Genomic DNA, 26,354 nt, shown 5'->3' on the forward strand with positions numbered 1-26,354 from the left:
TATAAGAGGAAACAGCTGAAAAAGAAGCCAGTGTTTTCAGATTTTCAGATTTATCTTTTTATTTTCCTATATAACTCTGCATTTTAAACACTTTACATCAGTGAAGAAGTTGAGCAGGCACTGCATAGGTTGTCCTCTATACAAAGGAGTGAATAACTTTGAAAACTCACTTTTACATTTCTGAAACAGAGAAGAAGTTGATACTTTGGCTGATTTGATGTACTGATAACAGGCAGATCCTGATTGAAAAACACAGCCAAATTAAGTAGACATAAGCATGCAAAAATTGTTTGCATTAGTCAGAAATATGTAGTTCCAGTACATTTTTTCTTGCAAGATTCCAGCTATTAATTTTTATTCAAATTTAATGTCTGCTTATGTGCAAATAATTAGTTGGAGTAGTCAAAAATGGACAGTTTAATCTCTTTATATTGGCTAGTAGGTGGCTTTTTGATTTTACTGTTTTCTTTAACCCACTTTTGTGTTTAGTGATAATGATAGCTGCAGAAATCAGGCATAAATACTTCAGTTTATGTGAAACTAACAACCAAAAAGTACTTAATTTTGTTATGATCCTTGTGGTAGACCACAAGGATCTTTCTCATGTAGAATAATGGCTTTTCCTTCAGTTAGTTTTATAGAGGTCATCAGTTTATAGGTCTGAGCATGAGCTTTGTGAATTTGGATGCTTACAAGATAGAAGTCAACACGACAGGAATAAGTCAGGGTGTTTGAGTTATACAAGGCAATAGCAACTTGTAACCTAGAGAAGCATTTCTGCTCTGATCCCTTGATTGCAGCAAGTCTTGCTGCTTTTCATAATGCAGCATCTGATGTCAGCTGTTGAGCTTCTGTTACAGAAAGCTCAGTCTGATTGCTGCCCATACATGACTGGGTAGATATCAGTGTTTGTGCACATAGGCTGCCATATGCAGAGTAAAACTGTGTTTAAGTGGATGCTCTCATCTGATCTCGTTGAGATGTGACAGTCTCACAAATGCTAAAAGATTTAACATTAGGAAGTGTTAAATACCTGTTCAAACCTAGGATTTGTTTATGAGTGTATTTGCCAAGAATTTCTTTAGTCTGAAGTTGGTTTAAAAAACCAAACCAGGCAAGTTTTTGAAGCTTTGAGTGGGTGTGTACTTTGTTCCCCTTCTGCTTTCTTAGAAACAGTCAGTGAAAATTCTAAGTTGTCTGTTTCCATGGCTGATGTAAATGAAAGCATACCTAATGGACTTCTGTCATACTCTTGATCAGTGTGTGATTCTCAATTGTTAGTTTGATGACTGTGTTTTAGTGACCTGAACAAACAAACTAGTTTAACATCTGGGAACACACAGGAATGCCTTACATGTGTTCCAACTGGATTGCTTTCACATCCTTATTCTGACTTTTACAAGACACTAATTGGAAAAAGTCAGATGACAGCCAGTTTTTCAGGGGGAGGTCAACTTTAACTGAAATGTGAAGATTATGCTTCATAAATCTGAAAATGAAGCTTGTATCTTTTCCCCAGATTAAAAATGTGTGAACAATTTTTGAAGGCATATGGCTGCTTTTGAGATGATGCAGAACATGACATTTATCCATTTTTATACCTGGCAGAAATTGCCATTTCCCTAAAAGGATTTGTTTGTTTGTTTCATGTGTTTCTCATTTCTAGTTTACTTATACAGATGCTGCCAGGAGTACACGCCAATAAAGGGCTCAACGTTGTCACATATTAATAAAATTGCGAGATCTGGGAGTTATTTTTGATAGCTATTTCAGAAACCCTTATGCTTTCATTTCTGAAATGGAACTGGACACATGTGAGATGCACAAACTGCCCATATTTAGATGCGGTGCATTGCTCATGGCTTTACCAGTGCATGCTCCTGCTTTGTTCTCAGTTGTGTACACTGTGATAGCCACTCTTCATTCTGTGTACATATTCAAGTGCCGGACTTTTTCCCAACATGGTTAGAAAGTGCAATTAACAGTAATGGATACTTTGATGGCGAGAATCTTTATTTCTTCAGCCATAATAATAGCCCCTTATTCTAGGAGATATATTGTGGAATGATGGCTTGCATTGGTGAATATGAGTCCACATAAGTGGGTTCATTTGGTCAGATTCTCAGCTGGCATAAATAGTCATATTTCATGGAAGATAGTAAGCTATATTAATTTATGGAATCCCAGCTGGGAATCTCAATCAATTTCAATAAGAGGTAACTATCATATTCATCTGAAGCAAGAATTGCACAACATAGTCTAAAGTGAGTTTTGCTGTTTTAATAAATCTAGGTAGTCCCTGGTTACTAATAAATTACACAAAATTAGAGTGTAGTCAATGTTTGATTTCTTTGAAAAATTTATTCTTCCGTTTTCATCGAGTGCAACAGAATCATTCATGTATTGTATCTCAGCATGATAGATTATATAGGAATAGTGTATTTAATACAGGAAAATGATCATATAAATACAAATTACATTTTTTTTCATTAGCCAGCTAGCTTTCATTTCAAGGAAGAAATACACAGTCAATTATAAATGAAGCTGTGCTTTCATTGGAGAGGGAAATAAGTAATTTTTTTCAAGCCTCAACCATGTATAATGAAATCCCTCTTTTGAAATCCAGCCTTAAGATGGATTTTGAAATATACTGACATTTAATAAAATCTTAGTTAAATTAAAATATGTTCAATTATTTCAAATCTCTACTTAAATCTTTGGGTAAATTCTACACCTGCACATGAGATGTCTTTAGGAAACAGTTACTGTTAACCAATGACAGTTAACTGTGACTAAGAAAGAAATTTTAATTTTCGAATACGTTCTGGCTGGGAACCAGGGCTTTACGTGTTACAGACCTGTCAGACATGGCTCTTCAGGAGGCTTTGTAGGAATGGGATGTTTCGGCAACTAGCAAAGTCCGAGTCCTTGGGCTGCTGTCACATTCACGCTCACACTCTGCTCCTGGAACTGCTATGTGCCACTGTTGCCCTTGTTGTGTAGAGCAGCACACCAGGTGTTTTATTAAAGCAAAATGTAGTCTTTGTCCAAGTCCTTCCCAGTGACTGGTAGTCTGTTACAGATTGTTGCAAATGAATGTACACAGGGAACATGAAACTCTCTTTAAACTCTGTCAGGTGCTTGTTGAAGGAAAACAGCCTAAGCTGAAGTTGATACTATCAGTACCTTTGTATTAATTTGCTACCCTCAGTTCTGCTAACTCTGGAAGTGAAGCTTGTGAAGGGAGCCTATTAAGTACTGTAATTCAGCATCAAAAAACAATGACTTACAAACAACAAGAGAAAGCTCTTCACTGCTTACATGGTTTTACAAATGCAGCTTTGATTTCCATTGTTAAAACTGTCTGCTGTTAATACTGCAGCCTGATGAATAATGAAAAAAGACATGTGCGAGCATTATTAATACATACTGTTAATAACACTTTGCATATTCTGATTTGAAGTCCTCACTTAGGAAAACAGTCACTTCTAATTTCAATTCCCATTAAGTATTATTTGGTCAACTCTCGTAAATGCTGTACACAGCTGTGGAAGGAAGAACTAGATAAAGACCACCAGTCATAAGTTCGCTAAGGTTTTATTTCACGTTGTCCTTTTAGATGGTTTTGCCACAGTGTTCCTGATTCTTTTTAAAGGGCCCCTCGAGGATGCCATTGAGGATGAAGAAGAAGAGTGCCTGTCTGAGGAAAATGATACTGTCTCAAAAGAAGACTTTCCATTGGAGGAAAGCTTTTCTGCAGAGTTTGAGCCTGAAAATCTGAGCTGTGAAGAAGTGGAATACTTTTGTAATAAAGGTAATCATTGTAGCCCACCTCTTGAGGGAATTCTGGCAGAACTGTGTCCAATTGGTCAAAAAGATTTTTTTTTTTTTTTTTTTTTGGTTTAAAATGTATGAAAAGACAGGAAAATAGTGACTTGTGGAGTTTAGCCTGCTAAGGGGTAAATATTTAAATGTGATGGAAGATTTATTTTGCAGGGAGGTGAATCGTCTTGCTTTTAATGTTTCCCTCCAAGAATGTTATTTTCTGTGTATTTAACTGTAGAGAACAGGCCTCAGAAGGCACTTATTATCAGATATGAAGCTAGCAATGCAGCATGTCTGTTCACTGCTCCTTTGCCTAGGAAACATTGCTAGAAAAACAGATTGTGCCTGTAGATTCTAGGATTAAAATAGAGCTTATTATAGAACTTATTATGCATGGTAGAAAAGTAGTGATTTGTGAAAGGATAGCTTTTAAAGTTGCAGATGCCTTTTTGATGCATTACTTATCTGCAAATTATTGAAGATACATGTCTTTTAGCATAAGCAACACCAGCTAATTCCTACCAATGTTCAGTTTGCAAAGCTGTGCTGTTTCCAGCTCATCTGACAGGAAAAGCACACTGCCATATACAAAGAACATTGATTCAAACTTCTTCCTGACAGATTTCCACTTGATTGCTTTGTTGTTTGGCTTCTGCAGGTAAGGATGCCTATCAAATAGCTGAAATTGTTGTGGTGATGTTCTTCTTAGTTCACAGCCCCCTCAGGCAGTTGGATATCAATGGTTTATCTGTATTTACATTCTTTTCCAGTTATTGGCATACATTTTGTCATGACAGCTCAATATGCTCCTGGTTTTTTGTTTTTTGTTTTTTTTTTAATTATTATTATTTTTGGCTGTTGCGCACAGAGTAAAATTAATCTATTTGAAAGAGTCATTATTGACTGCTAAATGTTAGTCCTTCCTACAGTCTTTAGAGTCTTCATTCATTTGCAGGGAAGATGTCATTACATATCTTCTACATGTCCTCTAATGTAGCTTAGAAACTTCTGAAAAGATCTTGTACTTTTCGCACTAGTGGTTCTTGATAATCAGGAAGAAGAGATCCTAAGAATTAAGTGGGTCAAGCATAGTTGACTGTAGCTGCTACAAAGCTTGCTGTAAAGTATGAGTGGCCAGAACATAAAGAGAATTTATAAATAGAATGTTTATGTTTTACAAACAGGGGAACTTAAATGGTGTAATAACAGATACCATTTTGCTTAGCTGAATAAGAGAACTGTTCCTGTTACTGGCATTATTAAATAGTTTAAATAGCTGTTTGCATAATCATTATACCAACATCTCTCGGATACCTTATATTAGTAGTGGAAGACTGAGCACTACTCTCAGTTAATACCAGTTTGATTCAGTTATTTCTCTGTACTGATTCTGTTTCCAAAGACTACGAATGGAATTACTATTGATTTGATGTGAAATTCAGAAAAACGCATGATTTATTTCTTTCTTCATAGCAATCATTATTGCAGATTTGTGTTGAATTTCAAGTAGTCTTTGCAAGTATTTTTCAAATGTTCTTTCCTTTAATGAATCTTTCAAGGAAAACACTGAATCCACAGCATTGTATTCAACAAGATCAGGAACTGAGTGGTAATACATTTAAACCTGAATCTTAATTATCATATATTTTATTAAGGACATCTGTTGATTCTTCAGGCTGAATACCTTTTGATTGCCCAGCAGTTCTTTTTTCAAGTGTGTTGTAGTTATAAAAGAATCTTAAACCTATCCAATGCAACTGCTGCGGAAGAAAAGTTGAAAAGGAAATTTCTGAGGATGAAGGGGCACATAAAACCCCTAATCTACTTCCAGCTGACGCAGTGTGACAGAAATTCCTACTTTGAAGTAAGTTGAAAATATCCCTGGAAAAGGATGGAATGGGAGATGAGAAATGTATTGTTTTTAATAATATGACGGCTTCGGGTGAATGCCCTGCTTCTGCCGTATCGCATCTGAATTACTGTTATTATGTGGCCACGTACGTTTTTCTGAGGACAAAATGCAAGTAGACAAAACTGATCTGGAAAGAAAAATAAATTTATGTTGTGTCATTTATTTGGTTCTTTTGTGGCTGTATTAATAAATATTAAACATGAGACTAATTCTCATTATTCTTGTCATGATCTGGAAATCATTTATATGCTTTCTTTTAATGCTTCAGTACTGAAATTAAAAGGTGAAATAAGAAATCAACTTACTTGTCCTAAAAATTAATTTTTCTTTAGCTTCATCAGTAGTTTCCCCTTTCTAAAAACATTTTTTCTTTAAAATTATGAGTAGCAACTTGAAAATGATAGTATGTATCAAATAGGTTAGAGAGTGGAAAACAAACAAATGTTTTTTAATTTCTTTTTTGAGGGCGACTTTCTAATGTGCATTTTGCTCTTTGATGGTATCAGCAGCCTGTAAAACAGATATCTTCAAAGGAGGGAAAATAAATGCGGGTCTGTGTCTCCTCATGCTTCCTCCACAGAAAATAATGGGATGTGCTTGGGAATCCTTTGTGCTGTCTCTGCTTTTTCCTCGTGCTAGTGTGGGCCATAAAAGATTCTAGAAAGCAGGAGGAATTTGTTCAGTGTTCATCATTCCTGGCTTCCTGCTTCCATTCCCTGTGGTTTCTTCCTAGAGGGCAGATGAACTGAGGGGTATTTGTGCCAAAATCTGGAGATGTGAGCAACATATGCTGGGGAGGAGGTTCCTGCAAGTCTCATCCATGGGATCACAGAATCACAGAATTGTAAGGGTTGGAAGGGACCTCCAGAGATCATTAAGTCCTGCCCCTCTGCCAAAGCAGATTCCCTACTCCAGGTTGCACAGGTAGGCATCCAGGCGGGTCTTGAATATCTCCAGAGAAGGAGACTCCACAACCCCCCTGGGCAGCCTGTTCCAGTGCTCCGTCACCCTCACTGTAAATAAGTTCTTGTGCACTTTTGTGCAGAACTTCCTATGCTCCAGTTTCTGTCTGTTTCCCCTTGTCCTGTCTCCACACACTGCTGAAAAGAATCTGACCTCGTCACTTTGCCCCCACACCTCAGATATTTATAGACCTGGATCAGGTTCCCTCTCAGTCTTCTTTTCTCAAGGCTAAACAGACTCAGTTCACTTAGCCTTTCTTCACTGGGGAGATGCTTCAGGATATTCTTAACGCTTCCCCAACTGTCTTAATGCAAACATCATCTGAGAACAAAGGCTTTTAACTAGAAAAACTAGGTACTGGAAGTAAAATTTACCTGAACTAAACATTCAGATGAATGAAACTGGAGGATGTACAGGTTCACAACATCATATCTTTGGCTTTTTGACTGAAGAGATTTTCCAGTTAAATTTTGCCAGATTGTATTATAAGCAGAGAGCAGTCTCTTATTGTCTAAATTGCAAACAACTAACCTTTACAAAGCCATACTTGTCATTCCTACCTTATTAATTTGGGTTTGTGAGATTGATTCAGCAGAATAGTTGCCAGAATTAGAAAGCAAAGGCAAAAGCCTCTGCAAAGTGTGGAGCAAATTAATCACACTGATTGAGCTACATGTCATTTTACAACTTCTCTGTTTTCAAAATTAGGACTTCTGACTATTACTTTTCTCTTTTCCTTTTGTTCATTACTGGCTTCTACAATAAGGAATCTGGAATATTACACTGCCATCACCACTTTGGCAACCCCACAAAACACAGTTTAATTTGCTACATGTCAATAGTTGTTCCTGTATTTCTACAAATACAATAAAATGTGAAGCATTTAAGTATATAAATACTAAAAGCAAAACTGAACATTAGCAACCTACTGTTTATCAAGTATAACTTTTAGCCTGAAGCAATGAATTTTCATCTTTTTGGATGAAGTTTCACATCCAAGAATGAATATTTCAGAACACCTCATTGTTTAAAATGCGATTTAGAATCTGGTTTGTTTGCAATTTTGATAGACTAGGAGTAAGGGAATATTTTTGAAAAACATGATAAAGTAGTCATGAGTAGTCATAGTGAGCTTAGAAAAGAAAGCTCCAGTGTTCTTTTTGGAGTAGAAACTAAAAATTTAGTGGGAGGTAACACTGGTGAAGATGAATTGTGTTTTGTGTGTGTGGGGTCTTTGAAAATTGCTGTTTATGCAATCTACACTGCAGATAAAGAGGGTATCTGATGATGCTACCTACACAAAGCTTGTATCATCTTGGAATCTCTGTTCCTAAAGATTTCTTTCTCTGCAGTGCCCAATAGTCAGTATCTGGAGTCAGATTCTGTATCAGATTGAGATCAGTTCAGATTAAAATCAGATCTAGAAGATGCATTAAATTAGACCCAGGGTGTGTACTAGACTTAGGCAAAGATACTCTAGATAAGGAGAGAGCAGTCTGTCTCCTGTGAAGAATTGATAGATGAGATAGGCTCTTATAGCTAGGAATGGGAGAATAAGGTGATACTAACAAAGAAAAGTGAACTAGAGTCATGATATAATGAAAACAGGAGGGGAGATACAAGAAGGGGATACAAACTAGAGCAATACAAAAGGCAGGAAGTTATTGTTTGTGAGACAAAAAGCATAGTACTAAATGGAGTTCCTTTGGACTGCAAAGTAATTTATCAGTGACTTTTCACTCCCAGATTACCTAGGTACCTACCTACCTAGATACCTACCTACCTACCTAGGTACCTACCTACCTAGGTACCCTCAGGTCATACAAAAAATGTTACCATTTGTTACCATACTTGGTTGCCATACTCATATTACTCAATAGGTGTGACACCTCTTCCTCTCTGTAAGCAGCAAAAACAATAGGAGCCCTGCCCACTTCTTAAGGGTGAGAACTGGATAAACAAATAACAATTCCTTCTGACAAATTACAATTCCTTAGCAGAAGAGTTCAGAGAGGGATTAACTTGCAAGGGAAAAGTTATCTCAAGCAGTGAGAGAGATCACTTGAGATTAGTAGCTGGTTAGGTGGCTGCATTCAGAGAAGGAATATGGTGAGAGAAGGGGATGGAGGAAAAACTATAACAGAAAGAAAATGTGGGGCTGCTTTTCAGAGAAAAAAGCAAACAGAGGAACATACTTGCTCTGGAAGTAATGCCTCCTATTTATTTCCTTGGAAACTACAGTGGGTAGAAAGAGCGCTCAGGGAATGTGTAGGACTCTATATACTGAGTTTGGACCTTCTGCTATAATCTCATATTCTGTTTGGGATGGAGGGGATGAACTCGGGAACAAGTTTTCTGTGCATGCACAGTATTTTGTCTCTCGGCTGCCAGACCAGTTTAGGACTGTTTTTTTTTTACATTAAACCACATGACCTGACTGTGCAGTCAGACTTGAGATTCAGGGAAACAGCTGCAGTGTCATTGCCATGTAAAAAAAAGCATGTACAAAGCTATGTTCTGTGCATTAATGTTTCTGTTCATACTTTGTGTGTGCAAGCTATCATGATAGTGTCTGTAATACTAGCCTAACTTTTTGTCATATCAGTCATTGCTTTCCTATTTTCTGGATCAGAAAGTAGATATATAACCATATTTTTTGTTGTTGTTTCTTTTTTCTTCTATTTCTATTTTTTTTAAATTTTATTTTTTATTTTTTCCCCAGAAAAAATAGTCAATATTTTTAATCAACAACATTTCTTTCCTTTGCAGTAATGGATTTCATGATGAATTTCTACCTTTTTTCCTATAGCAAGTGGAAGTAGGATCAGCATAAGGCAGCTATACTATAATCACTTTGAGCTCAATAAGATCTTTACAGGCAACTTTGTTCTTATTTCTTAACGGGATTAAGAAGCTCAGCTTTTTAAATTCTTGCATATAACACTGACATTTCCAGGGTGTGTTTGGACCGGCGAGTTCAAAGAGAAGGAACAGAAAGGAAAAGCCAATATGACATTGTTTTTTACCTTGCTGGAGGAGCTGTTTGTGCAAATCGCCTATAAGCTTATTGACCTGAATCTTTGACTCCTTGTTTTCTCTGGATTTGGCTGGAGTGTAGACACTGATAGAGCACTGATACAGGTGATTGCACAGCCCTCGGCTTAGCTTGGCACCAGACATACGGCCTCCACCCCCCGCCCCCCCAGCCCATGCTTGACATTATCTTTTCCTATACTTTTCTCCCGGAGCTCATATTCATTTATTTTTATTAATTAATTTTAATTCATCATATATATATATATATATATATATATATATATATATATATATATATAAATGTAGACTTGTCGAGGAAATGAAAAGGATATTAATTATTTTTGGTAAGCAGAAACAAGAGAGGGCAGGTGTGTCTGATGGTGTATTTTCATCTCCTAGGATAACGAGAATCTGTGCAATGCCTCACAGTGCTCACTCCTTCCAAATATACACACTACTTCTGTCTGACTTCTGTGTGCTTGTGAACTTGTGGTTGCATTCTCATGTTTTCCAGAGTGAGGGTTCCTGTATGTTTATCTATATCTTATTCCACTGAAATGCCACACTAATTTTTTATTTTTTTTTTTTGTCTTGTGTGTTTGTTCTTTTTGGCAAATGCTGAAGGTGAAAGAAGGAGATGGGGGGCTCTGATAATAACATTTGAGGTGCTCCTTCTCTTCTCAACATCATCATTTGTGTCATGCTCTTCTTCTTGTACTCCCTCATTTTTTTCTGGTTGCTTGAGCTCAGAGGTCCACATCCTTTCTTTCTGGAAGAGAAATAAGATATCCCAAATGGTTGATGTGAATTTTTTTCACCATTCACTTGAAAGCTTGGAAAAGCATTCAGAATAAAATCTGTGAGATTGTCTATCGTGTGCTCTTTTCTATTTACCACTAACCCATGTATAAATCTCTATGGCTGTTTTTTCAACCCAATTGAAATTCATGTAAGTATTAACATCAACTTTATCAGGATAAAAATTTGGCTCAAGTTAGACAAACAAACTCTTCTTTTAACTGAAAGAAATGATTGGTCATCAAGCAGAAAACTGCATCTGAAAAAGAAACTAGCAAGCTATATCTCAAGAAGTAAATAGATAGGACCAAATAGAAAACGTTATTTTAACGGTGCAGAATTATAAAGTGAAATGCTTAAACAGCTTACTCAACTTTAAGCAGTTTATCAAAGCAACTACAGCCTTTTCAGTCAGCATATTTTGGTTTTCTTAAGAACAATGGAATTGTGAATTCTATCACAGCTGTGAGGCAAGGGATTATTTGGTTACAACACGTAGTGTAGTGTCCCCTTTCTGGAAAGTCACAAAACTTGAACTTCCGTTGAATTCAAATTAGAACTCAAATTTGACAGAAAATTAATTGCCTATTAATAGGGGTAATCTTCATTAAAATATGAAATGAACAAATGACAGATTTCACCACATGTTCTTAGTTCATGCGTAGTATACATCTGTTATTAATTGTACCGATAAAGAAGATCCGTTTTGTCTTTTTCTTACAATATGGTGTTCTTGATGCAATACTTCTGAATACTTTCAAATGTTCTCAGACATCCATTGAAAAATCATTGTATAACCAGGTCTAAAAAGCAGAGTTTCTCACAGGATATGCACTGTGGGAATATGGGAAGTGGGGATATCAGCAGTAATTCACCTTCTGTTGGATCAGAAAAAATAATGAAGCCAATTTTGCATTAATGACGTCATTGGATAAATATTGTTTGGAGAAAATATTCCTGGTAGATTCTAGGAAAGAAGACTTACTTAATGATTGCTAGTAAATGCTTCTTCTTTGGTTTGTCTTGTGGCAGGCTAGGTTGCTTTTGAAACCATGTCTAATGCTGCACGTATGTAGAAATACAGCTGCAGTGGTTGGTTGTTTTTGAAGCACCTGTAATACTGATGTTGTAAGCACTGAACTGCTTACGACCAGGCAAATTTCACTGTATAAAAACACATACATTGCTTATGGAGCCATGTGTGTGGAAAGCACATGATAAGATGAGGTGTATGCAATAATAAATTTCAGTGCATTTTATAAGATGAGAAGCTGGATGAAGAATTCTTGTAGGACAAAATATTTCGGTAGCACGGAAGGAGGAGATTTGCCAATTAAGTCAAAATATGAACTTCCCAAAGAGTCTTCAAATTTGCAGATTGAAACTTTCTGGAGTCTCTCTGAAATCTTTTCTGTGTTATGTTTCAGGGTGTTATAGAAGTTCATGAATTATCAATTTCCATATGGATAATTTCTGAATATTATACTAAGCAACCGGTCTTTCTTTGGGGCATCTAAATGTCTTTAAAATTATGCTTCTGCTGCTTTTCTAACCTAGCATTTAGAGCTATATCAGTTTGAGACACAGGGTGCTACTTGAATATGTCTTAAGAGTGTACATGTGGTTACAGTTTTAGTGGTGAAATACTGAGATGATGGAAAACATTTTTTTTTTTCCTTTTAAAATCTCAAGAAGTTTTTAGGTCATCTGAGTGGTATTCATTTGTAGTGCTGTTGCTACAGGATTTGCTGCCTTAAAAATTAATATAAACATATAACTAACAAGAAGAAAGAAAGTCTAAAAAATGATATGCAGGAACCCTTCAATTTTCTGCAAGAAATTTGTCTGAATGGGTGATCCTTGTCTTGAGAGGACTTTAGAAGCAAACAATATGATGATGAGAACATATCAAAACACTTAGAGTATTAGGAAGGTCAGGCTAAGTCTAGTTGAACTGCACAGCTGTGTCTTATTCCATGAGAAGAGTGAAGTAGCTGAAATGGTTTGAAATAACTGATACTGTTTATAAACATAATCACAGTGCCAATATGTCATTGTGTAAAGATGTCATTTTGTTAAAGTGAAAATTTTAATATAAGTCAAAATAGTTTCCAAAGCATTCTTCTGGAGAGTTGTCAGCTTCCATGCATTCCACTCGCAGACACATAGATGTTCATAGATCTTTCCTAAAATTTAGGACAAGATACCGTGCGCTGTTTCTGATGTATACTGTGAAAATAGTTTCAAGTGTGCTTAGGACAACTCAAAACATACAGTTACTTCTAATGAAATTTATCCCAGGAGAAATTATGATTGTTCATCAGCATGACAGAAAACAATGGTTCTTTGCAAAGAAGCAAATTATTGAAATAATTAATATAATCTAAAATAAACTCAGTGCATTGACATATGTACAAGTGTCATTTTTCTCAAGTATAGCAAATCAGTCATCTGAGGGCTAGATTTTTATCAAACTTAACTGTATTTGAAGAGCACGGAGTCTCAGTTGACTTTGGTGTGTATTTCTGATATGCATCAGACTAAATGATAACAAAGTCTGATGCTGATAGCACCAGATTTCTTCCTCTCTCTCTCACTCACTTTTTCTCAGTTTCTCTCCTCCCTCCCTCCCTCAGTCTTTTTCACAACGCTTGTGAAATAACACCCTTTCTCATAACACCGCAGCCGCTATAGTTGTTTATGTTGTCCTCACACCAGATGCCAAGCACAACAAAATCAGGAAGAATCCCTCCCAACTTGTTTAATATATTTGTATCAGAGCTATATACCCATACTAAAAGCTTTCTTGAAGATTTTTTCATGTTATTTACCTGTGTTACCCAGTGTGATTTTATCTGCTGAAAACCTGCATAGCTATCAAAATTAAGCACTGCTGCTTGTTAAATATTTACACAGAAACCTTTAAAAATAACTAACCCACAAGAAGAACAACCATGTCCTGTTAGATTTCATTGGCAGTTTTTAAGAATAGTGTGTGCTGCCAAAAAAAAAAGTGAGTTTACTTTAAATGGACTAAGTACATTGCGTTTGTACTTTAAGTTGTATGTGGTTTGTTTCAAAGTTATGTAAGTGCTGTTTCTGAGATGTTCCTGGCCATGATTCTCTGCCTACAGTGTGTTTCTGGGGATTCAAGAGCAGGATTATCAGAGTGTATAACCTCTGTATCTGCTCCTGGTTATGTACTGTGATAACGCACATAGGAAAAGATGAAATCTCCATGCTTATTTATAATTTCTGAAGCTCAGCAATCTACTTCATATGGAGTCTTGGAAATTTTCTGTAGGATCTGGAATTTTTGCCACTGTGGACTGTGGTAGGAAGAAAAGGCTCTCTTCCTCTCTCCATCTTTGTAAGCAGTTGCAATTACATACATAGGGTGATACACCTTGCTGAAATGAAGCCTACAGTGAGTGAATCAAGTCTTTGATTCAACCCGGTTTACCCTTTTGGCAAGACAAACTGCTGCAGGCTTCAAAACTATTTCTGTATTGACTTATTATATTTGAGAAGTGATTTTTCACTCCGAAGAGCGGTATTAGGATGCTACCAATTTAAGTTTACATTTAGGTGACCAGGAAGAATGAGAGCAAACAGAATTTCAAAGTTTTTAATGTCTCAATCTGACGTAGGCTGCATTGTGCTGTTTGTGACTGGTACAGTCCTTCACCCAAAGCTATTTTGTCTGACGATAAAACCATGAGTGTATAAAGCTTGCACATTTTTCATCTCTTTTATGACCTTATCTTTTCCAGGCGGCTTCTATGAAGGTATCCTAACTATAGGAAGCACCTGGCAAACATATGTGATATCTGTGCTGTGATAAGCAGTTGTGAACAAGAAAGTAGATCTGTCAGTTCTGAACTATTCATTGTTAAAATACTTTGTTGATTTAGCTGATTGCAAAATACATTATGGAGTGACTAACAGCTGCTGTTAACATTCCTAGTCAAGAAAGTTCAATAGTTATATCATACAAGAGTTTCTGTAAGAGCCTAATATTGATAGGAAACACATGGATTAAAACAGCAGGATTGAGAATAAATGCTAACCCATGTAATTCTTTAAAATACTGCAATAACTTGTGATACAAGCTGATTAAGTCCAAATTGGGAAGTCTTTAATTTGTTAAAAAGATTAAAGTGAAATCACTGGTTAATATTCAAGTCACTTTTTCCGTATTTTTCAGTATTGCCAGAGATTTTAGAGTTCTCCTTTGCACATTTCTGGTAATATGTCTCCTTTACAGTAGTTAGTTTCCCTGACCAGTCATACTACATTGAATTACAGGGGTTTAGCATGTTTAATTACAGAATTACAGCATATAAGGGATTGGAAGGGACCTTGCAAGATCATCTAGTCCAGTTTCCCTGCTGGAGCAGGAAGACCTAGATCAGGTTGCACAGAAACACATCCAGGTGGGTTTTGAATATCTCCAGAGAAGGAGACCCTCTCTTGAATAACTGTGTCTCTTGAATAAGCACTAGGATGTGTTCTCAGATGACTTTTCCAACCTTGGAGATGCTATGGTTCTATTCTTTGAAGAGGAACTTAACAAATTCATTCTGGTAAGAATTAGTAAGGTCAGGATGAAAATTATGTTCATATTAGATTATTGAAGTTTTTTGCATATGAACTTCATTTTGTTTTTCCAGGTTGTACTTTGTGGATTCCACAGGTAACTGTAAGATAGAGAGACAGAGCTTTCTTTCACATGATGGTTCAAGATATGTTCCTAAAGTTAGCTGTGTGTTCTGGAGCTGTTCTGGAGGATGATTCATTTCAACTATCACCAAGTGTTTTCACATCTGAAGAATTCTAGAATGGGATGAGGAGGAACAGTGGGGGTTCCTCTCTTCCCTATCTATTGGAGTACCTCCGCAATTAGTCTGGTCTAGCTTAGCTTTTGTACATTTACCTACAGAGGAGAGGAATCCTGCCCAAGTGTAGTTTTGAAATCAAAGATAAGTTGCAGAGTTTCTGTAAGACTTAAATGACCTTTGAATAAACATACTCTATGTTATAGATTATAGATTCTTGGTCATGTGAGTGGTTTTTTTTTGTTGTTTTTTGTTTTTTTGTTTTTTTGTTTGTTTGTTTGTTTTAACTGCAGTAATGTTCTTAGAATGGATGACATTTGCTTATCTTAGTTACCATAAGGAGAAACTTTGGTAGAAGCAGATTTGGTTACTTTAGAGTATTTATTGTGATGGTACTAGCATGCTTTATTAAATGTAACTGAGGAGCAAAGTGAAGGAATAAACTCAGAAAAAAAGTGGGTGGTATATACAAAGATCTGGTTTTGACCTGGGAGGAAAAAAAAGTCATGGATCCAAATGCCTATGCCTATAAAATAGAAAGAAACGTAGTCAGTTTTAAAATAAATACTGAAAAGTAGTTTCACTGAAATTGAAAAATAGTCAGCAAATGAGAAGAGAAAGACTGAACCATACAAAAAAAGAAATTTTGTAACGAAATAAATGCCATTGTTCTAAAAATAAAAGCTGCTGAAGTATCATTAAGGGGATGGGATTAAAAAGCAGAAGAAATGCATTTTGTTATTAATTCTTGTCCAAGTTCGCTATTAACTCCTGTGGTAAGCTTCCTTTTGACTTTTTTAAAATTGCAATCTGTAGCACCAAAAATATTGACCTGGCCATTTTCATCAGACCTTGATACATACTTCAGTCTGGGTTAAAATCTCTTCTCCAGTGGATTCTGCAGTCCACATTAAGGGCAAATGGTTGGTGTTACATGCAGATTGCTTCAGGATGGGGAGAGAGTAGTATGGGAGTACAGGTCAGTATTGGGATATTTCAGGTGTGTAACAAATAGGCTTGGTAGTTGCAGAGTGGAAGAAAGATATTGATACAAATAAACAAAAATAGCTTAGATAGATACAGAAAAAAGTTTCCCTTAATGTAAATTCTCCATATTTTGTTCTATTCCATTTGCATGGAATTACATGCATTAATTCATGAAAAGCTGATTATGGAAAACACGTAGCACCATACTTCATGAAACACTGAAAAAGCAAGTTCAAGAAAAGTTAAGCCATCTGTTAACATAAATTTTCAGATCTTTCCTCATCTCCCAAATAATTTCTGTGTGCAGTAGGTTCCATACCTTACCTCTATCCTTCTTTTGCCCTTCAGCCCAGCTTTTTCACATAAGTTTCTCCCCTCTTCTCTTTCAATTCTAATAGTTTTGTTTGTTTGATGTTCTGGTTGGTTGCTTTGATTGAAAGAATGCTCAAATTTGCATGCTAACGCCAGGTTTGCATATATTACCATCTGGAAAAACTTTTATATTTTGGAGCTAACATTTTCCGTGCTTAAGCTCCATCTAAAGGAATTGTTATTATTTCTACTTTTTTCTTGTTGTTTGTTGTTGCTTTTCCTGGGTCTATACAGAGTTATTGTTTACACTGGATGAAAATCTTTTTTTTTTTTTTTTTTTTTTTTTAGTATAAAAATTCTCCTTGAACATTTCAAGAGCTTTCTGTGGTAATTATACAGCTTGAGTTAGAAACTTGTTGTCAGTGTAGTCTTAGCTGTGAAATGCTTTGTAGCATTTTGGTAAGAATTGAACCTGATCTTCCCAAGTTTGTGTCCTGCTAAATGGTCCTTTGTGTCTCTATAATAATGAGCAGCTGTAAATAGTTATGAAGGTAGAAATACGGATGTAAAATATGATAGGTTTTTCAGTCCACAGGGAAAAAAAAAAAAAAAAAAAGGTGCTACTTCAAAATATCAAAATAAAGTAGCTGGGGAAAGCAAATAATTACTATGTTTGCTTGATTTTTTGTCAGCATGTGAGCCCTTATTGACTGCCTTCTGAAGGGTGAGTTCAGATTGAGCACATGAACTTCAGATGCCTGGGTAAAATGTACAGCAGATTTAACAAAAATTATGCTAGATATTCTTGATTTCTTTTTGCTTTAATTGCCAAGTCATTTTTTTAGTATCTTTTTAATACTTATATTTAGTACTTATGAATTCATAATGCTTATTGAAGTCTGGAGTGAACGTGTTAGTGTGAGCAGTAGTGTACCAGATTCTTATATTTAAGATTTGAAAAATTGTTTTATGAATGCAAGGAAGAATGTGTTGTTACACTATGCTGCTACGTGGAAGTGAAGTTAGTGCTTTATAGTGCTTGTATATGATCATATACTTCAAAACTCTGGGTCACAATCTTATCTTGTGTAAATATAGCTCCAGTGATAACATATGGGGATCTGGCTTGGTTTGTTGTAATCACATTTCTCTACCTATGCTGCTATTAAAAGCTGTTGTTATCATAAGTGGAAATAATTTGCAAGTTTTTACTTAATTTCCATATTTTTTTTCTGTGTTTCACTGTTAAATCAACCATCAGTCTTATGCACTAAATTACTGTCTGGGAGAAACAGCCTGGCACAACATAGAGCACATTACTGCAGTAATTAGTGCCAGTACTGCACTTTCAACAAAGAATCCTTCACATAACTATTAGGTGGCCGTCTCTTTTCTACCTGACTGTAATGTTCAGCATGCTCTGTATACTACTTCATACTTGATAGTTCGTGAAAGCCAGACGAAGCTCTCTGGTAGATAGTGAAAATTCTAAAATTTGTTTAAATAATATTTCTTTAGATATACATTGATGGGGAGAAAGTGTCATAGGAGAGCTAGTTTGAAACCCCTAATTAAAATTCTCTAAATGCCTAAATGCCCCACTGGTGGCCAGATAAGCCAGAATGTGTAGTGGACCACATACTTGTACAGAGTGTCACTAATCTGCAAAGCATAAGCAACAGTTAGATGTCAATTCAAGAAAACATTTAACTGAATGATTTTCCTTAATCACCTGACTAGCTGGAGTGTAACAAGCTATTTGCTTCTCTCATGTGTTCATATACCTAAGGACTTTCTGGGCTTGTAAGTTTACAGAATAGGTGCTAGCAGTGATTCTGTCTTTTAAGTAAATGGAATAAACACTGATTACCAAGACTTGCCTTTCCACAGAACTGGAAGGACTGAACATGCTGGACTTGTTTCAGTTGCTGGGAACTCACAGATGTTGAAGTGTCTAACATTATTATTCTTTTTTCATTTCCTCTCTGTTTAAATCTATGACTGTATTTTCACTTGCACCTGTAAGCAGCTGTTTGTGTATTACAGTAAAGCTGTCTAAAAGTTATTCTTGAAATTTTTCAACAATATATTTGTTGGGCTACTTTTGTTTTTCAGGCAATGAAGAAGGCATCCAGGAGGCACCAGAATCTGATGGTGATGCAAAGTCAGAGAAACCAGGTCAGCTTGCAGTGGAGACAGAAGATTGGGATGGGCCAGGTAGGAAAAAACAGCTGAAAGGCAATAGTCATTTCTCAAACTAGAGTTTCCCATGCTTTATGTTATTTTGGTAGTTGTTTTCTTCTTTGTAGCAGTATATAATACACTGTTTCTTTTGTGATCCCTTGGTGCCCAGAATATTAACAGATAAGTACTAAAGAAAAGATCTGGCGTAAAAAAAATGTTTTGTCTAAGTAATTTTGTGAATTGTTTATCATGAAATATCTTACATACTTATTGTTACAAAGGAAAATGTTGTTGCTGCTTAGAATTCTAGGATAAAAATTTATCACTAAATTCCTAGTTCCTTGGTTGTGTTAATGATGTTTTCCATTATATTTTCTGATGCTTGACCAAATAAATGCCAGTGTCCCTCCCCCCCCAAGCTTTATGTCTTCTTTTAGCAGCATGTTGGGCTTAACAAAGGTGAGGGAACTACTGACATCTTCAAGGACTTTTTTTTTTTTTTTTTTTAAACTAGTTTTAGCTTGATAGAAGTCATGTAACACACCTGGTCATTGATTTCATTTGAAAGAGAAACCCTAAGATTTCAGTTCATACTGTTAAAAGTCCGCATTAAAACATTAATTCACAGCAATATTTTTATTATGTACTTTAAGATAGGAGAAACATAGTATTGCTATTGGATTTGATGGTGCGTAAGAATACTTTCCAAATATCTGTTTTATATATATATATATATATAATATCAAGTCTCTGTCATGTAATAAAAGCATCTAAGAGAAAGGGTTACATTGTGTTTCTGAATTAGGTAATTCTACAGTTAAATTCAGTGTAATGTGTTCATGGGTGAGGACTCTAGAGTGGGCCTTAAAAATCCATTACATTTAATATGTTTTAAAAGTGCAGTTGGGAAATGTGCATTTGAAGCTATATATACTCTCAGGATGGCTGTATCTCTAATGGACATTTTTCCTAAAAAGGATGAACATGTCAGAAAAGAGTTCCAGAAGTGTTCTATCAATAATTTATAATGCAATAATAATATTTCATTAGAAAAAATTCCTATATTTCAATCACTTTTTCACCCTTGCTTGATTTTGCAAATTACTCTATGCTCTTTCTGAAGAGAAGAACAACACTAATGTCAATTTTCTGAAATCAGAAGCTGGAAAATATAATGCAAACAAAAAGGAAGACATAGTGTATATGATTAATATGATGTCATTTTAAAAATTTTTAACGATAATACACGAGTAAGTTGAAGCTACGTAGAGCACTGTGGTGTTATATGAAAACAAGATTTTGTAATAAAATACACTGCCGTACATTTTAAATAACCCAGAAGACACCTTTGTTTCAACACAGTCGAATGTGTCTTTGTGTTGGCTTTTACGGGTTTTTATATGAGCTGTCTTACACCAGTGTTGCAGACAAATTTTTAAAGACTTTTTAGATTTTATTGGGAAAAAAAAACCAACTCCATTCTACAGTAGGATGTGTGTATTTCGGGTAATGTATATTTACTGTTAGCTTTGACACAAGATAAGATTTGCCTTCAGCAAACTGATGTCTAATGGCATGAAATAAGCTTTGTTTTATTTAAATGTGGATTCTTTAAAGGGAATAATAAGTATGAAGGTTGGAAAGGAATGGATGCACACCACACACCATGCTCACCATCATGCACGCTTTCTCAAATGAATTTGGTTATTTATTGATATGGGAAAAAAACAAAACAAAACAAAAAACAAAACAAAACAAAACCCACAAAAACAAACGATCAACAGAAATTATTTTCAGCCATGTAGCACAAGAAAAATGATAGCTTCTTTCAGATCTTTGGAAAAAAAAAAAAGAAAAGAAAAAAAAAACCAAAGCATGAAATATTTTGCTTCTTTAGGGACTTCCACCAGCACTGCAGAGAAAGAACTGTTAAATATTCCAGTACTTTACCACCTCATAGTAAAGATGCTACATTTAAGAGTAGATGGTCATGGTTATCAGTTCTACATTTGGTCTGTTTACTGAGAAAGAGCTCTCAGAACCCAAGAAAAACTGTTCTGCCTGATGCAAGTTGGTGTCAATTGATGTCGGAACTGTGAATACCCCAAACTAGAGCTGTTTTTTTTTTTTTCCTCTATTACTTTACATAGTCGTTTCCAGAGCCAGTATTTGCTACAGACTAGAATTCTATGTTATTCATTAACAGAAACTTGTGGAGTCAGGATACTAGTTAGAGTTTTATTTTGTATGAAAATTTGCATTGTTAAGTGGTTCACATGTGCTCTCAATCCTTTGTAACTAGCGTATTTTTATGAATAAATATCTGTAGTTAAACATGCTCTCACCTCAAAGAATTTCTGCTGAAGCAGTCTTTCAAACTGCATCATCTGGTGACCTTCACTGACCAAAATGGAAATACTACAGCGATAATGCTTACTTTATGTAGCTACTTTATTACCTAAGCTTTCTAAAGCCATCCATAACTTTCATTGGTTTTGTCTTTTTTTTTTTTTTTTTTTTTTTAAATTCTTTTTAATTAGAAGATGTCTCTAAAATAATGAAAACTGAGATTAATAGACTGTGTATGGACGCATGGTAATGGACCTGTTCTTCTTCTATGATAGCCAGCTGAAAAAGTCTAAGAAATAGAGTCTGCAAAGCATGACTGAGTTTAATAAAAATTTGTATGAAAAGATTTATTTTTAAAAAAATATAAACAGAAGACATTTTATATTACTTTTAGGTTATCTGTGCAAGTGATGCCAGTGATCAAGGTTTTAAGAGGTAATGAACAACACGAGGCTCTCTTATGTGTCTTCCATGGATTATCAATGACACAATAGGATTATACTGTGTTTTGGTGGATATTTCATGGATATGTAAAACAAAAGAGTGACCAACTTGGGGAACTATGAATGAAATATCCTAGGGGTTTCATGATTCCATACCAGAACTCTTCTGGCAATATACATGTAATATGTCATCAACTATTTCATTTGTATTCCCTATGTGAGCTATTATTTTCACAGCTGCAAAAGACTGTTTCTTTTTTGCAGAACAAGTTGATTTTGTGAGTTGGATGATCTTAATTAAAAGTCAGTGTCAGAAGTTCTTCTGATATTTATCTGAAATTTTCCAAGAAAGTGAGATAACTGCAGTTGTCCAAGTAACCAAAAAGGAAAACAAACAAGCAAAAAAGCAGAGCAAAAGGAAACAACAACAAAAAACAACCCACCTCTCTTCGTCATTTTATGACTATTTTTATGTAGTTTACATTAATCTAAACATAAAGTAGAAGTTTCCCATGTGTAAAATTGTGCTTCCAGTTAATCAGCAGAATTTCTGCTACTGGTAATAGTAGAACGGGGTGAAGTCACAGCTCATGTTAAATCTCAGGGGACTCATCATGACTCAGAGGCATATATTAAAGAACTGTAGAAAAAGGTTTGAAGGATTGTTAAATGTCACATCATATTTTCTTTTTATTACCATTGCAGGATGGTGTTTTTCTTAAAATACATCAGAAAGTGTAAGTAAATAGTATATATAAAATTAAGTAGTATTTTTAAATAAGGTTATGGTGTGTGTGACACTGCTATGAATTTTTCATAAAAGATACACACAGCTTTTCATATGAATTCTGAAGTGGGATGTGAATCAGATTCTTGTGAACATTTTACATGACAGGTTCTTGTTTTTATTTCTGCTGTAAAAGGGAGTTTGTAAAGCTTTTCTTAAGAGATTTCCTGTAACATTTCATAAGAATTAGTGTAAATATTTATTGATGGTTGGACTAACTCTGCATTATTTTATAGTAGTCTTAAGCAGGTTGGGTTACAAAGAAAAAGATTGAAATGGTTGGTAGGTCAATGCAAGATGGAAACAGACATTAATGATAGTCCTTTTTTTTTTTTTCCCTCTTCTTTCTTTTTTTTTCTTTTCTTTTTTTTCTTTTTTTTCTCTCTTTCTTTTCTTTTTAAACCAGTCCTAAGAAGGACTTGGAGATTACTGTCCTGATTTCGTTTCTTTTTTGATTGGGGAATGTGGTAGATATAAGATCTTGGAAATGCTATTTGATGTAAATTAACAAAAATCCATGAAACATAGTTAACCATAGATATAGTCTGACAGTAAGAAGAATATTGTGAAGAAGCAGAGGAAATCATAGAACGACTGTGTGTTACTCTGACAGTGAATCGGTATTATCTCTGCTATCAGATAATGCAGTTATCATTAATTTTCACATTTGCATTTCAATCTTTGGAAGGAAATGACTCTTGCCGGATGAAGATAAGAGCTCTGTACCACTATAATGAACCATCATTTTATCCCGATGCTTTGTATCCATATGAAAATGAGGCTGGGTGGTGGTGTGGTATGTGAGGAGGGGGTGGGGGGTCATAGAAACATTATAACAAAGTGTCAAAATCACTACAGACTTTTGGAGCCCTTTATGAAGCAAGAGACAGTCTAAATAAATCTTCTATAGTGAAGTGGATATCCGAGTAAAAGCAGAGAGCCTGGCTCCTATGCTGGGGTGTTGGGAGGGGGCCTTCAACGAGCAGGGGAGGATTTCTTTGCATCTTGACCTGGTTTCCATCACTAGTTTGGGACTAAGTGGAGTCTATGGGGAATCTGAATTGCAAAAATGGGGCGGGAGTGGTCATCAGGTTAACCCCTGGACTGCAGGTCTCATTTTGACACCTGAATACTATTTAGGTTTGTGAAGCAAATGTTAGCAGATTTCTGACTTCATGGTTTGCTTCTGACATGGGAGCTTTTGGGAGGTGACCACATCTACATGTTAAGTACAGGAAGATTTCAACTAATTTTCACCCTTGTACATAAAATAGGTCTGTAAGGATTGTGGTGTTCCCAGTTCTTCTCTATGCATAGCACAGATTAGTCTTGGTTAGCTGAAATTCCATCTGCAGACCTCTGCAAGACATTCTTCCATTTTAGTTTTGATGGATTGAGTAAAACCGTCATTCCTCTAGTGCTCTTGTACTTAATGCACCTTGCTTAACCTTAATGCTGCACTTAGTGCCAGTAATTTACAGACTTCGTCCATACGTCATCAACACTCACTGTCAAAAGTCTGCTCTAGTCATGAACTCCTGAAGTTTGTTCCCCCTTCCTTTTATTTTTGTTGTTGTTGTTTAAAAAAAAGCTGTGATTCTTATATCTTGAAATGATGGTAAGAACTGGTATTTAAATGCATGGTATTTTAATGTCATTCTCAGTGTATAACCTGTAAGCATTTCTAGGAGCATCAGGATGTCCATCTTGCCATGACAGCTCCAGGATGCTTTAGCTCGGGGGCTGTGCTGTGATGGTGGGGCTGAGGAACTGCCCTTCTGGCTGCAGCTGTTGCTTTCTCCTGCAGACCCTCCTGAGGGCCCCTCCTCTCTTCTCTAACTCAGTGAGTACATTCCTGTCTCATAAAGAGGAGATGTGGGGCTAAGAGTTAAAAGGAAAACCAGGATACACATTGTGTTAGTAAATACAAGTGACAGAAGCTGAATAGTAAGTACCAGTGAGGTGCTAAAACAGGTCCCTGGCATGATTGTTGTTGAGGCCAGATAACACTTCCTAAATAACTCCAAATTTTCAGGTGTTAAAGCATTGCAGGTAGCCTTCTCTATAGGTAATTTATGTGCAGTTACCTATTCATAGGCTAAGGGAGTCTCCCAGCACACAGTTGTTTCCCCTTTTTACACTACTTAGCCTCAGTGCACAGAATCTTTTTTTGGCACATGCAATTAGCTTTCCTTTACCAGAAGGAAGATTTTCTTCTTTCATTTACATCCCTTAGCAGGTGCTGCTAGTACAGAAATGGCTTTTCTGTGAAACAATTCATCTAGTTACCAGACTGCTCCCCGTAAAAAAAGACCTGAAAGATGAGATAATGAGAGTGGCTGTATGTATGAACATGGAAGAAGAAATCTAATCTTGACTACCATGTTTCCCACATGCAAACTTTTGTGGAGAATGGGCTGTTTCATGACCCGCTGAGTGTGTTTAATAGCCAAGATCAATAGGGAATTTTTTTATTTTATGGCCACTCCTGATGAAACAGTGCCCACTAGCCAGACATGGTAGACCCCAGGGCTTTAAGAAAAAATTGAGGTTGAATACATTTCTCCTGAAATCATGTGAATAGGCAGTACTAATATTGAAAACTATGCTATTTACTAAATTGGAGTTACTTGTTGTTATGATTTCATCCTTGCAAGGTGCAAATATAGTAGGATTCTGTAAGCTTTTAAATGAACCTCACCTCAGTTGACTTACAGCATAAAATATAAATAAGGAGAAACTATTTAGTTTGATGGTATTCATTTAGTATATCTGGGTCTTTATTTATCCATCTGTGAAATGCTTACTTTACATACTGTGTTAAGTGTAAATTGGAAACTGCCTTAATCTGCAGACTGACAAGTTTTCCACTAAGTAGACTTGAAATTTATCCAAGACCTTCCTAAATTTTGATGTACTTAGGTATGTCAAGGCAAGAACATCATCCTGAATCATGAACAGTGCTAAACTATGAATGAAAGGTTACAGACATTAAAATTGTATTCTATTTTGATTGGCATTTATGTTTCAAGCACAAAAGACTTCTTGTTCTCTGAAAGAAGTTGATAGCTTGGAAAGGCATGTGCAAGGGACAAATGATCAGATTCACTAGGTGCTGTGCTTTAGACTTGATACACTGCTTAGTGAATGTTACCTGAAATACAAATCCCTGTAGGTCGTACAGTGAAGGACTCCTAGTCTGTGAAAGTCTGCAGAGAATCAATGAACATCTGCATTACAATACATTGTTTCTTGTAGTTTCATGCACCAAGGGACCTGCAGAGTCTAGCGGAAAGCTTTGCACTTTTCAGATGTCACCACTGTAGTGTGGTCATAAAGGCAATGTAACACCCTGGTAATTGCAAAGGACTAAGAGACTGTGCCTGTTTTTGGAAACAGTTGGGATGAGAGTCAGAAGGGACATGTAACTGGTCCACAACTATTTTGCTCTTTGTTGTGACTATTTTGCTCTTTGTTGTGTTTTTCTCATTAATTCAAAAAAGATTACTACATGCAGAGTACTGCATAGCAGCACTGCAATGAACAGCTGAAGGACAGGTCTGTTAATACATCAAACTATATACAAAATGTAGTGCTATTTACCATGCACAGAGATGTCCAGCAGTTGGATGCAAGCACCTGGTGAGAGATAGTAGTGCCTTCATTTCTTAAATGGGCAGGTTTCTGTTAGTTTTAGCGATGTATCCTGTGCTCAGCATATAATTAAAGAAAATATTTTGATTTTCCAAATACATTTTCTGATTCCCTTGCTTATTTCCTCTCTATTAAGACATCATAATTAAAAGTTGGAAAAATGTAGCTACAACAACAAACGTTATCACCAGAAGCCATCAAACCTCCAATCAAAAGAACCAGCTTTAGCTGAAAGTAAATTTTATGTGACATGGCAAACTGGAAAT

General features: G+C 35.8%; 1 protein-coding gene across 2 annotated transcripts in view; it reads left to right on the top strand.

Annotated features, from left to right (window-relative positions):
• Positions 1–26,354, top strand: part of ZFPM2 (zinc finger protein, FOG family member 2) — a 301,650-nt gene that overhangs the window by 54,249 nt on the left and 221,047 nt on the right. The window contains exons 2-3 of one of the 2 annotated variants that reach the window (XM_015856138.2): positions 3,656–3,814; positions 18,787–18,888. In XM_015856138.2, the coding sequence (XP_015711624.1) occupies positions 3,656–3,814; positions 18,787–18,888 (261 nt within the window). The remainder of the gene's footprint in view (positions 1–3,655; positions 3,815–18,786; positions 18,889–26,354) is intronic. The other variant, XM_032442872.1, reaches the window with a different exon arrangement.

This window comes from Coturnix japonica, chromosome 2, assembly GCF_001577835.2.
Source record: "Coturnix japonica isolate 7356 chromosome 2, Coturnix japonica 2.1, whole genome shotgun sequence".
Classification (NCBI taxonomy): Eukaryota; Metazoa; Chordata; class Aves; order Galliformes; family Phasianidae; genus Coturnix; species Coturnix japonica.